This window comes from Solea senegalensis, linkage group LG4 (assembly GCF_019176455.1).
Source record: "Solea senegalensis isolate Sse05_10M linkage group LG4, IFAPA_SoseM_1, whole genome shotgun sequence".
In the NCBI taxonomy this organism is placed as follows: Eukaryota; Metazoa; Chordata; class Actinopteri; order Pleuronectiformes; family Soleidae; genus Solea; species Solea senegalensis.
This window is the reverse complement of record NC_058024.1, coordinates 24907513-24919833: the sequence shown is the minus strand read 5'-3', so window position 1 is coordinate 24919833 and position 12321 is coordinate 24907513. Positions and strand designations below refer to the sequence as shown.

Below are 12321 nucleotides of genomic sequence, written 5' to 3'. Positions count from 1 at the left end.
ACACAAACCAGAGCAGAACAAACAGTAAATCTAAATGTGACTGTGGTGGACAAGTGTAATCTGATTACTCTGCGTGTGAACTGATGTGTCTTCCAGCTCCAGCCGTCATCAACATGGTGGTGAGAGAAGGGGACGATGCAGTTTTAAGCTGTTCCTTTGGCAGCAGGAGCACCGAGCTGGAGCTGTTTGACTGGAAGAAGGACGGTCAGAAGGAGGTGTTCATGTACGATCGGGGCACTCACTACAACAACAACCCCACAAACCAAGACCCCGACTTCAGAGGACGAGTCTTTCATTTTGCACAGCAGCTGGATGTCGGTAACGCCTCTGTAGTTATCAGACCAACAAAGGTGACTGACAGTGGAAGCTACACCTGTGATTTTCCCTTTCATCAGCCAAGCAGAAGATCACACATTGTTCTTGTTGTTGGTGAGTGTTTCCATTAAACACAGACAAAAACTAAAAGATCGTCATTTACAGACGGGACTGGTTCAAGTCGTCAACTCAAATTGTCTTTAAAAGGTTAGAAGGACACATCTGTCATGGACCAGGCTGTGAGTTCACTTCAGCTAGTAGCTACAATGTTGTTTTTTATCACAGTTACAACAAGGCAGAGATGGCAGACTTCAACCCATTCACACAACTAGCCTCTGGCGACCTCTGTGTGTCATAGTGGCAAGTGCGGAAGCACAGACACACACAGAGCTACCAAAAACAATACTTAACTCCCACTGAGTGGGATGAAGTAAAAATCTGAACAATGACTTTGTTTTAAATCATGTTCATTTATTCTGCTTGTACAAACATGTCCACATTCTCTTTCTATTAAAATCAGTGTGTGTTTACAGCTACACAAGCTAATGTCATGCAAACAAGGCAGCTCCCCCTTTGGCAGGAAACAACACTGTATATACAAGACAATACATAAATCAGACAAGTTCTCTTAACCTTACTAAAGAAACTTTAACCTTAATAATGTTACCTTACACTTAAGTTATCTTAATCTTGATAAAGTTACCTTCACCTTAATAAAGTGATCTTAACCTTAATAAATGTACCCTAACCCTAATAAAGTACCCTTAATGAAATGATCTTAACCTGAATAAATTTAGCCTCACCTTAATGAAGTGATCTTGATCTTAATAAATTTACCCTCAAATTCAAACCAAAATAAAGGAGTGTCAATGCTGAGTCACGTGACCAGGAAGTGAATGCAGATTGTAAACAGGCTAAATAGAGTAGATGTGCGACAATATGAACGTTTTATGTCACAATTATTCTGACCAAAATAGTAATAAATAAATTTTTGCGATAAATCAGTATTAAACTCTTAACATGACACATCAAATTCTATTAAATTCTATCTCATTATATTTTTTAATGAAATTAACAGTTATATTTAAATCATAGCTTGGAGCCATAGTTTTTAGTGAAGTCTGTAATGAGTGAAGAGACACAGGCTCCCTCTTGTGGCTGTTGAAAATAAAACAATATGAATGTCTGTTGCTAAGAACAGACATTTCCAAGTCAGTCAAGTTAAATATTAACAGATTGACCTGTTTACGATTTTCCACGAAATGACGACGATCACTTTATTGCGACAGATTTTTATTGTCATATGAGATGAAATTGTGAATCATCACATCTCTAATGTTGACACAATGAATATTGTAAATGTATTTGTGTATAAATGAATGAATCATGAGCAGGTTTGTGACTGACAGCAGAAAGCTGTGTGATGTGTTTACTGACTCAAACCAGTCTCATCTGTAAATGTGCTGCACACTTAAACCACTTTGTTGTTTTTTTTACCTCCATTTTGTGTTATAAATGTATATTGTTTTTTTCCATGATCACAATTTTTGTTAAATGTATGATGTCACACAGACACTAATGTTATATTTCCCATTTTAGATCCTGTCTTAACCTCTTAGGGCCCATTTTTCTCATGTGCACTTCAGTCTCTTAACACTTTACCATTTTAAACAGCGATTAATACCAAGACCAGGAGGAAGTGATGCATTTTCAGCTGCATCACTGTAAACAATCTGTCATAAGTTCCATCAGGTGTGTTGATCTCACTCACAGCTCTCACACAGTTCATGTAGTGAAGCATTAAACAGACAAAAACACAACTTTTATTCTTCTCTTCTCTTTAATTCACACTTAAAGCACAATAAATCAGTCATAATCAGAGCTATCAGGCTGAAATTCACAGGATCTTTGCCTCCACTCGTCTTCAACATCTGCACCAAGTTTCATGTTGATGAACTGAAGTGGCTCTGAGATATTTGACAAAGTGCAGTACCGATCATCTCCATCAGAGGGCCACAGAGTTTGAGAAAACTTCCCAAAAGTCGCCAAATAATGATGATAAACGTCTTTAATGTCCCTGAAAAACTGTCTCTAAATGTCAACGTTGACTAAAAGAAGACTTTGTTGACATTTAGATAAAGATTGACACGTTCAGTCTCGTTAAATCTCGTTTCTTTGGGCTGATAATCACGTTTCTCTGTGATGTGAAATGTCCTACTGCCACCGGAAGTCCAGCAACGTCCACTTCCATATATGGTCACACAGGTATTTTGCCTGGCGACAAACTCCCGGTTTTCTCTCGGTGCTCACTTATTGGATGAGAGCAGCTGTCAATCAAAGTCATGTGCGGCTCGTGGTAGGATGCTCACTTCTGATTGGCTGACGGAGTTAAAAGTAGGTTAGGTTCGTCGCTTTAGTTTGTAGGAATAAGATAATTGGCTCTTTTCGTTGTGGGCGTGTCCTGATTCCAGAGATACTGAACATGATTGGTCAAATATTTTACCAACTAATTAAACTGAACAGAAATGACGTTGTTTCGGAAGTTTGAGGAGTTTCGTTAAAGACCGAACAGCGAAGTTAGTCCGATGTATTCCGGTTGTTTTTCACTTCCGCTTCATTTTAACGGACTTTGATTGTCTTTAAACGTCTATTTTTAGACCAAAGGTGTCCTTTACCTGCGGTGAGACATGCTAGCAGGTGAATTTCTAAACTGTTTACTGCCGTAAAGTCAGACGTTCGTGTTCTGTCGTAAATCCCCCGTGAATATGCCTAAATTCTTCATAAAAACGAGCAGCTGAGCTTTCAAACGAGCTATAATATGTTTGTATTTACGTTCAGAGTCAACATGTAAACATGTGTATATGTATTACTTGAGTTTTACGGGTAAATGTCGGGTCGCAGGCAACCTCCGCGCCTCAAAGGGTTAAAAAACAGACCCGACATCTCAGGTGAGTCTGAGTCAAAGTTCACATATTAGAAAATGTTCTTTTGTTGGCATAAATCAACACTTTCATTTTTGTTGTTTTTTGTTTTGTTTTTTTTTTTATTTTTTTTTTGCTTCGTTCACTGATAAAATGTAAAATATAATGCCTGGGAAAATAATATTTAAAAAATATCATCAGTTTTATTTTGATTCATCATTAACTGTTTATCAATTATATACGTTTACTCTTATAGCACAAACCTTAAATAATCTTTATTTTTATATTTTTTAAACATGTTTCATCCAACAATTTTTATACGATTTGTTATGAAAATGAAGAAATAATTTAATCATGTTTCTGTTATTGTTGGATGATTTGAGAAAAGAATTTTATTCCAACATTAAATAATCAAATCTCATAGCTGTCAGAAATTTGTTTTTTTTTACACTGATTTTAAGTTGAAGTAATTAATTTTGTTAACTGTACAGATGACAAACTGAATTTTTTTGATCGTTGATTATGTTACAAATCAGTGTGTTTAAATCAAATCATATTAACCATTACTTAAATTGCTGTTGTAAATATCATACTACCTTTATTCATAATTGAATTATTGTTTAGCTCTATAGTTTTTGTGATGATATAAGTCATAAAACCTGACACAAACTGGAATATGATAAAATGTTTGATTCTTTGGAAAAATATTAAAAAGTCTATGTATCAGTATAACTGTACTGGACTTGTAGAGAACATTAAGAAAGAAATCTCCTAAGTCTAGCTGCTTAAATGTCAATGGCCTTTGAACTATGACCTGAATGAATGAGAATCTTTTCTTTGGATGTTGATAAATGTTTCTTCTGCAATTTCCTCTTTCTCTGAAACCAAAAACATCAAGCAGAATAAAGATGAGCACATTAACCCAGGTTATGGTTCTACTTGTCTCACATTATCTGCTGTTTACACTGTGTTCACAGGTGCATCTCCAGAGCCAATCGTCAAGATACTTGCTGAAACAGACAAAGGTGTTCAGGTGCACTGTGCTGTTAAAGGAGCTTTTCCAAAACCAGTTGTCCAGTGGAAGGACAGAGCTGGAAACATTGTTCCTGCTGAAGAACCACAGGTTTCTGAAAGAAGAGGCAGCTACGACGTCATCCTTCAAACTACTGTGACCAAGACTGACTACTATCAGTGTGTCGCCACACAGAAGGAAATCAAACACCGGGTTTATACTGAAACACTTGTGCTTGTTCCTGTTCCTGGTGAGTTTCTTTGTATTTTTGCTTCTTGCTTTGTCATTTCCACGTCTGTTCTCGTCTTGTGATTGGCTGGAGCTAAACAGCCAATCACAGTGATCGCTCACTGATGGATGTCGAGTCAACAAGCTGCTGAATTGACTATAAAGCAGGTTCCTGTTGATGTCGACAAGAGCTGATGGTGCAGCATGTACCAATCTGACGAGAGCTATGTTTCATGCCCTGCATTGCTTGATGTACGTAGACTAGGCCTACACAGGACAAACATGGACACATAATTTCTAGGACTGGGTTGTGGACACTGTCCGCTGTCTCTCTCCGATGTTGACGTGAGATTCCATGCAGAACAATGAGCAAGTAAGTTAAGATGAGAGAGAGAGGAGGTGGAGTGGCTCATTGGTTAAGACCGGTACCCTGTGTGCGAAAGACATCATGGTCGCAAGTTCGATTCCACCCCTGGCTTATTGTACTAGATTCCATTGTAAGTCGCTTTGGATAAAAGCGTCTGCTAAATGACATGTAATGTAATGTAATGAGTAAATGACGACGTGATGTCTGGAAAATGAAAATTCCAAGATCTCTGTCTCAGAGTAGACAAAGACTGACTTTAACCAAGATCACAAGGACAATTACTTGTGTCCACTGGTGCAATGAAGGATTGTTTCTGTAAGAACCAGTCGTAACGCGAGGTGACGACATCATGTGTGATTTCATACTAGTTCTTGTATAATATCAATCTGTTGATGCTAATGTCCAGTCTTTAAATATATATGTTTACATATATGTATATATATATATATATATATATATATATATATGTATTACATTCCAGTTTTTCTTTATAGAAACAGACTACTGCTCACTCTCCTGCACCAAACTCCATAGAAAAAATACTGTAAATCATTTTAGGTCGCGGGGACACAGGAGCTGCTAGTTTCTGAGGAAATTAGGCTCAACACACTTGTGAGTAAAACCACACAAACTGGTTCTACTGTTTACAGAGAAATAAACACGATAAGGTCAATAAGTTTATACTCACTCACTCTCTCACACCAAATCCAAAGTTTGAAAAACTTTGTTCAGATTTACCTCAGTGACACAAAGTGACCACACAAGGCAGCAGTAGCCGAGCAGCTCCTGTTAGCTAAAATCACTGTTTTTGTGAGTGGACTGTGTGGTTTTATGGAGAAAGTGAGACCTATGTTTCACCAACTAAGAGCTCTAACCACATGAAAGCAGCTGATTACAGCCCTGCATTGACACATAATCCTGCCGGAGCTGGACAATATATATTTTTATATTTTTATATTTTTTAAACATGTTTCATCCAACAATTTTTATACGATTTGTTATGAAAATGAAGAAATAATTTAATCATGTTTCTGTTATTGTTGGATGATTTGAGCAAAGAATTTTATTCCAACATTAAATAATCAAATCTCATAGCTGTCAGAAATTTGTTTTTTTTTACACTGATTTTAAGTTGAAGTAATTAATTTTGTTAACTGTACAGATGACAAACTGAATTTTTTTGATCGTTGATTATGTTACAAATCAGTGTGTTTAAATCAAATCATATTAACCATTACTTAAATTGCTGTTGTAAATATCATACTACCTTTATTCATAATTGAATTATTGTTTAGCTCTATAGTTTTTGTGATGATATAAGTCATAAAACTTAGCACTGACACAAACTGGAATATGATAAAATGTTTGATTCTTTGGAAAAATATTAAAAAGTCTATGTATCAGTATAACTGTACTGGACTTGTAGAGAACATTAAGAAAGAAATCTCCTAAGTCTAGCTGCTTAAATGTCAATGGCCTTTGAACTATGACCTGAATGAATGAGAATCTTTTCTTTGGATGTTGATAAATGTTTCTTCTGCAATTTCCTCTTTCTCTGAAACCAAAAACATCAAGCAGAATAAAGATGAGCACATTAACCCAGGTTATGGTTCTACTTGTCTCACATTATCTACTGTTTACACTGTGTTCACAGGTGCATCTCCAGAGCCAATCGTCAAGATACTTGCTGAAACAGACAAAGGTGTTCAGGTGCACTGTGCTGTTAAAGGAGCTTTTCCAAAACCAGTTGTCCAGTGGAAGGACAGAGCTGGAAACATTGTTCCTGCTGAAGAACCACAGGTTTCTGAAAGAAGAGGCAGCTACGACGTCATCCTTCAAACTACTGTGACCAAGACTGACTACTATCAGTGTGTCGCCACACAGAAGGAAATCGAACACCGGGTTTATACTGAGACACTTGTGCCTGTTCATGTTCCTGGTGAGTTTTTTGTATTTTTGCTTCTTGCTTTGTCATTTCCACGTCTGTTCTCATCTTGTGATTGGCTGGAGCTAAACAGCCAATCACAGTGATCGCTCACTGATGGATGTCGAGTCAACAAGCTGCTGAATTGACTATAAAGCAGGTTCCTGTTGATGTCGACAAGAGCTGATGGTACAGCATGTACCAATCTGACGAGAGCTATGTCTCATGCCCTGCATTGCTTGATGTACGTAGACTAGGCCTACACAGGACAAACATGGACACATAATTACTAGGACTGGGTTGTGGACACTGTCCGCTGTCTCTCTCCGATGTTGACGTGAGATTCCATGCAGAACAATGAGCAAGTAAGTTAAGATGAGAGAGAGAGGAGGTGGAGTGGCTCATTGGTTAAGACCGGTACCCTGTGTGCGAAAGACATCATGGTCGCAAGTTCGATTCCACCCCTGGCTTATTGTACTAGATTCCATTGTAAGTCGCTTTGGATAAAAGCGTCTGCTAAATGACATGACATGTAATGTAATGTAATGAGTAAATGACGACGTGATGTCTGGAAAATTAAAATTCCAAGATCTCTGTCTCAGAGTAGACAAAGACTGACTTTAACCAAGATCACAAGGACAATTACTTGTGTCCACTGGTGCAATGAAGGATTGTTTCTGTAAGAACCAGTCGTAACGCGAGGTGACGACATCATGTGTGAATCTGATCGTATAAAAATTGTTGGATGAAACATGTTTAAAAAATATAAAAATATAAAAATATATATTGTCCAGCTCCGGCAGGATTATGTGTCAATGCAGGGCTGTAATCAGCTGCTTTCATGTGGTTAGAGCTCTTAGTTGGTGAAACATAGGTCTCACTTTCTCCATAAACCACACAGTCCACTCACAAAAACAGTGATTTTAGCTCACAGGAGCTGCTCGGCTACTGCTGCCTCGTGTGGTCACTTTGTGTCACTGAGGTAAATCTGAACAAAGTTTTTCAAACTTTGGATTTGGTGTGAGAGAGTGAGTGAGTATAAACTTATTGACCTTATCGTATTTATTTCTCTGTAAACAGTAGAACCAGTTTGTGTGGTTTTACTCACAAGTGTGTTGAGCCTAATTTCCTCAGAAACTAGCAGCTCCTGTGTCCCCGCGACCTAAAATGATTTACATATATATAAAATATAAAAAACAAAGTGACCACTCTCTCACTCTGGTGTGAGAGAGTGAGCAGTTTTATAAAGGTTTCTCTCTGCTCTGGTTAATGCTGCACTGTCCCTTTTGTTTTTTGTTTTTTTTTAAATAACTGTTGATGTGTTGCAGGTTTGTATCAAAGCTGATACAAGTGTTAAAAACAGAGGATGTCGGGAGTTTTTATTTTATTTTATTTATTGTTTTTAATTCCTTTTTAAGTGTGGGCAAGCGCAGCGATTCTTACACATGAGGCACAGAAGCAGAAACATGGACAGAAAACAGGACAAGACATGTAAATTAATAAATCGTGTCTTTTATGGGTACACGGTGGAACAATGTGGTCGGTAAAATATGGAGAGGGAGCATGTGAAGAGAAACAGCCTCCAGGAAGAATCTGGCTTCAAGCCACAGTGTTCTTACACAATCTGGTTAAACATCGGCTTCTGTGTCAACATGAAAACGAGAGTGAAAGTGAATCTGCTCACAAAAAAACTGAGGTCACTTTCCCACCAGAGCTGAAACCAGTTTTGGACCACTTTAAACAGACCTGAGCTAGTTTCCTCGGTTCATCTGCGTCCTTTTTCGGCACGTGTTTTCGGCACCCAACTCTGGTGTGGACCAAACAAGCCTGAAAACATGGGTCTCAGTTTGCTTGCAAGTGAACCCTGGTGAGGTTTGCTTACAGTGGGAAACAGAGGCCGTTTCTCAATACTCAAGTTAGCAAGTATGTACTTGCTTACTTGGGAAGTATATACTTGAGATGTACGCTGGGAGTATATACTTGCCAAGTACACAAGTATGTGGTTGTTTCTCAATACTCAAGTATGCAAGTATGTATGTATGTATGTATGTGTTGTTCTGCTGTTTGAATGGTGGCTGGCGCCAAGTGCTGCAGCCTCATTACCGCCACCTACGGTGTTGATAAATGAACATATGAAATACTTTTAATAAATGCATATATATGTTGTTATCATTTTTACATTTAAAATATACAATACAAATAATACAATGTGGAAAATAGATATAGTACAGCATTGAATATTGTAGTGTAGTGTGTATATATATGTATGTATGTATATATATATATATATATACATGTACATATATATATATGTACATATATATATATGTGTATATATATATGTGTATATGACGTGTACAAATATATACTACTCTACATAGCTAATATTTACATATTGTACTTAAGTACAGATACAATGACCGTGCGACTTTAATATAAATCTAACATTCAAAGTTAAAATAAAAAAAAAATTAATAATATACAAACTTTCAAACTGTCAGGTCAAAACGTTTCCATTAAAATCAAAATAACACGTCAACAACAAATCTATGGATCACACCGAGCATCTAATGATGGCGACGTCTGAGCCAGCGGATCATTTCATCAGGACAGGCCGAGGTCACGCTGCTCTGTGCCGGGCACAGTGAGCTGATCACCTCTGACAAATGTCGCTGCCAAACTATAAATACGTCATATCTTCATACATAAACCACATGTTTGAATTCTAAATGACTCATTTCTCGCCTCAAATGATGTTAAAACTTTGTTCCGGGACACAGAAAAATATTTATTTCAGATTTATATTTCTATTATCTGCTGCTATGCTCCGCCGAAATGTATTCTGGGATACATGGCGATCCCAAGTCAAGAATCAAGAATCATGAAGTTTTTATTGTCATTATGAGGACATAATGAAATTTTTGCAGAGACTCCCGGCTTGAGGTACACAATAAAATAGCAAAAATAACGAAAATAACGAAGGACTTGACATTTAAATAGACATGACGAAAGGCATTTAAATAAGACACAACAAGAGACTTAACACTTAATGAGACACAACAAAATATAAATACGAGTATGCTTGAGTCACCTCCGATGCATACTTGGTAAACATGGGCGGAGCGAGAACACTTCCGGGTTTGAGAACCGTCCTCGCTGTTCCAAGTACTTGAGAATTGGAACAGCACTTGGACTGAGACTGATGACGTTTTCACAAGTACACACAAGTACACACAAGTATGGATATTGAGAAACGGCCAGACTGTCCAGGGAACCAAAGAAAGGAAGTGAACCAAAGACAGGAAGTAAGGATAGCTGGCTGCATTGCCTGCTGCTCATACTGGGCAGCTTCTTTTTTTCATTTTGGTGTTCAAAATTCAGTTTGAACACCAAAGTGAAAACAGAAACCCCAAGACTGCATACGTTTGGAGTTTCTCCATTGTCTGTTTTTGTGGTGAACAAGTTGACTGAAGGGGGTGGATTTCCATTTTCTGTCCTGGCTGATCCATGAGCCAGGTTATCTTCTTGCTCGTACTTTTTTTCCTCCTAGTTAGTGTTAGGGTGTTTCAGACATGCAACGTTGTCCAGACGGTTTGGCCCACTAAAGCCTGTGGTATACTTTCGCACCGCAGTGAGCGTTGCATTGCTTGTCAAATATCACTGACCCTGGTATACTCAGCTCGTCAGGCTCACGTGTAGTATCCCACTTCACCATCGGGTGATGGTACAAGTCTGGACACGGCATAGGATGCATTCCTACCAAAGAAGAGAGCGATGCTACACGTCTGGTTCTAGCGGCTCACGGCTGAAAGGTCTGCCTGGCACAGGAGTCGGGGTGTCAGCCAGTTTGAGGGTCACCAGGTCGAGGCTCGGATGTCCATCCTTGGCGACTTCTATTGTCCAAATGGTTTTTCTGCTTGGTGAATGAGGCTTAATACTCCACCTGCTGGTGGGGCGAAAGTTCAGTTTGCGCACCCAATGCGTGCGGTTCAAAATCTGGTCTGCGTTGGGTCCACAAATACCAGTGTCTTCACAAAAGTGCACCGGACTATCCTGGTGTTAATGGACCCTGAGAGAGAGAGAGAGAGAGAGAGAGAGAGAGACTTTAACACATTCATTAGCTCCTGCTTTAAATTCACCCTTGTGACACAGCAGACGTCCAGTTGTCTTTCACATGAATGAAAGTTTTTTTAATGGAATCATTGATCAGTATCCACTCATGTGTCCTGTCTACACCAGCTTTAATAAAATTACTATGAAAGTAAAAATAAACAAAGTAAAAATATCTTCAGTCTGTTCTACATGATGATAATCAGTGACGTGAACTTTCTGTTTCAGGCAATCGCTCTGGATGGATTGTTGTGGATTTTTGGAGGGGCTTTTGCTTGTTGTTCTTCTGGTTGTTCTTCTGGTTATAAATCGCCAAAAAACAAATAAAGGGTGAGTTTGAGTCATGTTTATATCAGTAAAATCATAACAATCAGAGAAAAACACAAACATGTTGTTTACACTAACAGTTTTGACAGTTCACAAAGATTTCGGTCGGTATTTTCCAGTGATGAAAATCATAAAAAAATACACACTAAAAGAGCAATTCTGCAGTAACTGATTAAAAAACATCTGTAATTCTCTCTTAACTGAAGTTTACAGTGAGATAATTGTGGACTGTGATAAAAACAGTCTTTGAGTTGTTTTCTTTTCTGTCACTGTAAATGGTGCCACCACTAGGAGTCACAGAGTAATGACACTGCTTAATAAAAAACTTTGTATGTTGTCAGATTATCAATAATCAGATCTCATGAATCATAACAATGCTATTTTCATTTCACACAGAGATTTTCCTCTCTGTGTTTGATCGACTGATTTTCTTAACTCTCTGTTTTTGTTTTCTAGGTGAATGCAACGGTGGTGATGTGATGTGATTTTACCTCTGCATGTTATGGAACATAAAGATATGGCATTATCACCAGTGATGGGAGTATGAGTAATGAGTGACCATGAACACCAAAGGAGACGAAGACGGTGCTACGCAATCAAAACAACTCAAGCTTTTTTTTCAGCCCCACACGTTTGTCTCAAACAGAGTTTAACAAACTGGTAGCCAGGTATGTTTGACTCACTTTGTCCCACAGCAACATTAAAATAGTTTACATTTATGTAAACTAGTAATTTAAAAAATTAAAAAATAATAACAATGATGATAATAATAACAATACATTTTATTTCTAACGCTTTATATTCTAGTGTTTCATTATAATATTCAGATTTATCATAAATAATTGAACATGCACATGGATTTTAAATTCTGTTTAAGAGGGTGTGGAGGTGGGTTTCAAATTCTTTGAGCACTTAAAACCCTTTGCAATTTGTAACGCAGTAACTGATTCAGTTACTTTTTGGAGGAAATAACTGTAATTACTAAAGGAAAGTTTTCCAACACTGATTATCACTTAAGTTAGCATAGTCTGACTGTGAGTGAGTGAGTGAGTGAGTGAGTGAGTGAGTGAGTGAGTGAGTGAGTGGAACTGGGAAACATGATAATTACTGATGCTTT

General features: G+C 37.8%; 1 protein-coding gene across 3 annotated transcripts in view; it reads left to right on the top strand.

The window, feature by feature from the left end:
• LOC122768191 (butyrophilin-like protein 2) overlaps positions 1–11929 on the top strand; it is a 38423-nt gene extending 26494 nt beyond the window's left edge. For 2 of the 3 annotated variants that reach the window (XM_044024004.1, XM_044024006.1), the window contains exons 2-8: positions 97–429; positions 1915–1922; positions 3239–3263; positions 4214–4498; positions 6498–6782; positions 11106–11207; positions 11661–11929. In XM_044024004.1, coding sequence (XP_043879939.1) covers positions 97–429; positions 1915–1922; positions 3239–3263; positions 4214–4498; positions 6498–6782; positions 11106–11185 — 1016 coding nt within the window. In that variant the 3' untranslated portion in view covers positions 11186–11207; positions 11661–11929. The remainder of the gene's footprint in view (positions 1–96; positions 430–1914; positions 1923–3238; positions 3264–4213; positions 4499–6497; positions 6783–11105; positions 11208–11660) is intronic. The other variant, XM_044024003.1, reaches the window with a different exon arrangement.
• Positions 11930–12321: the final 392 nt, after the last annotated feature.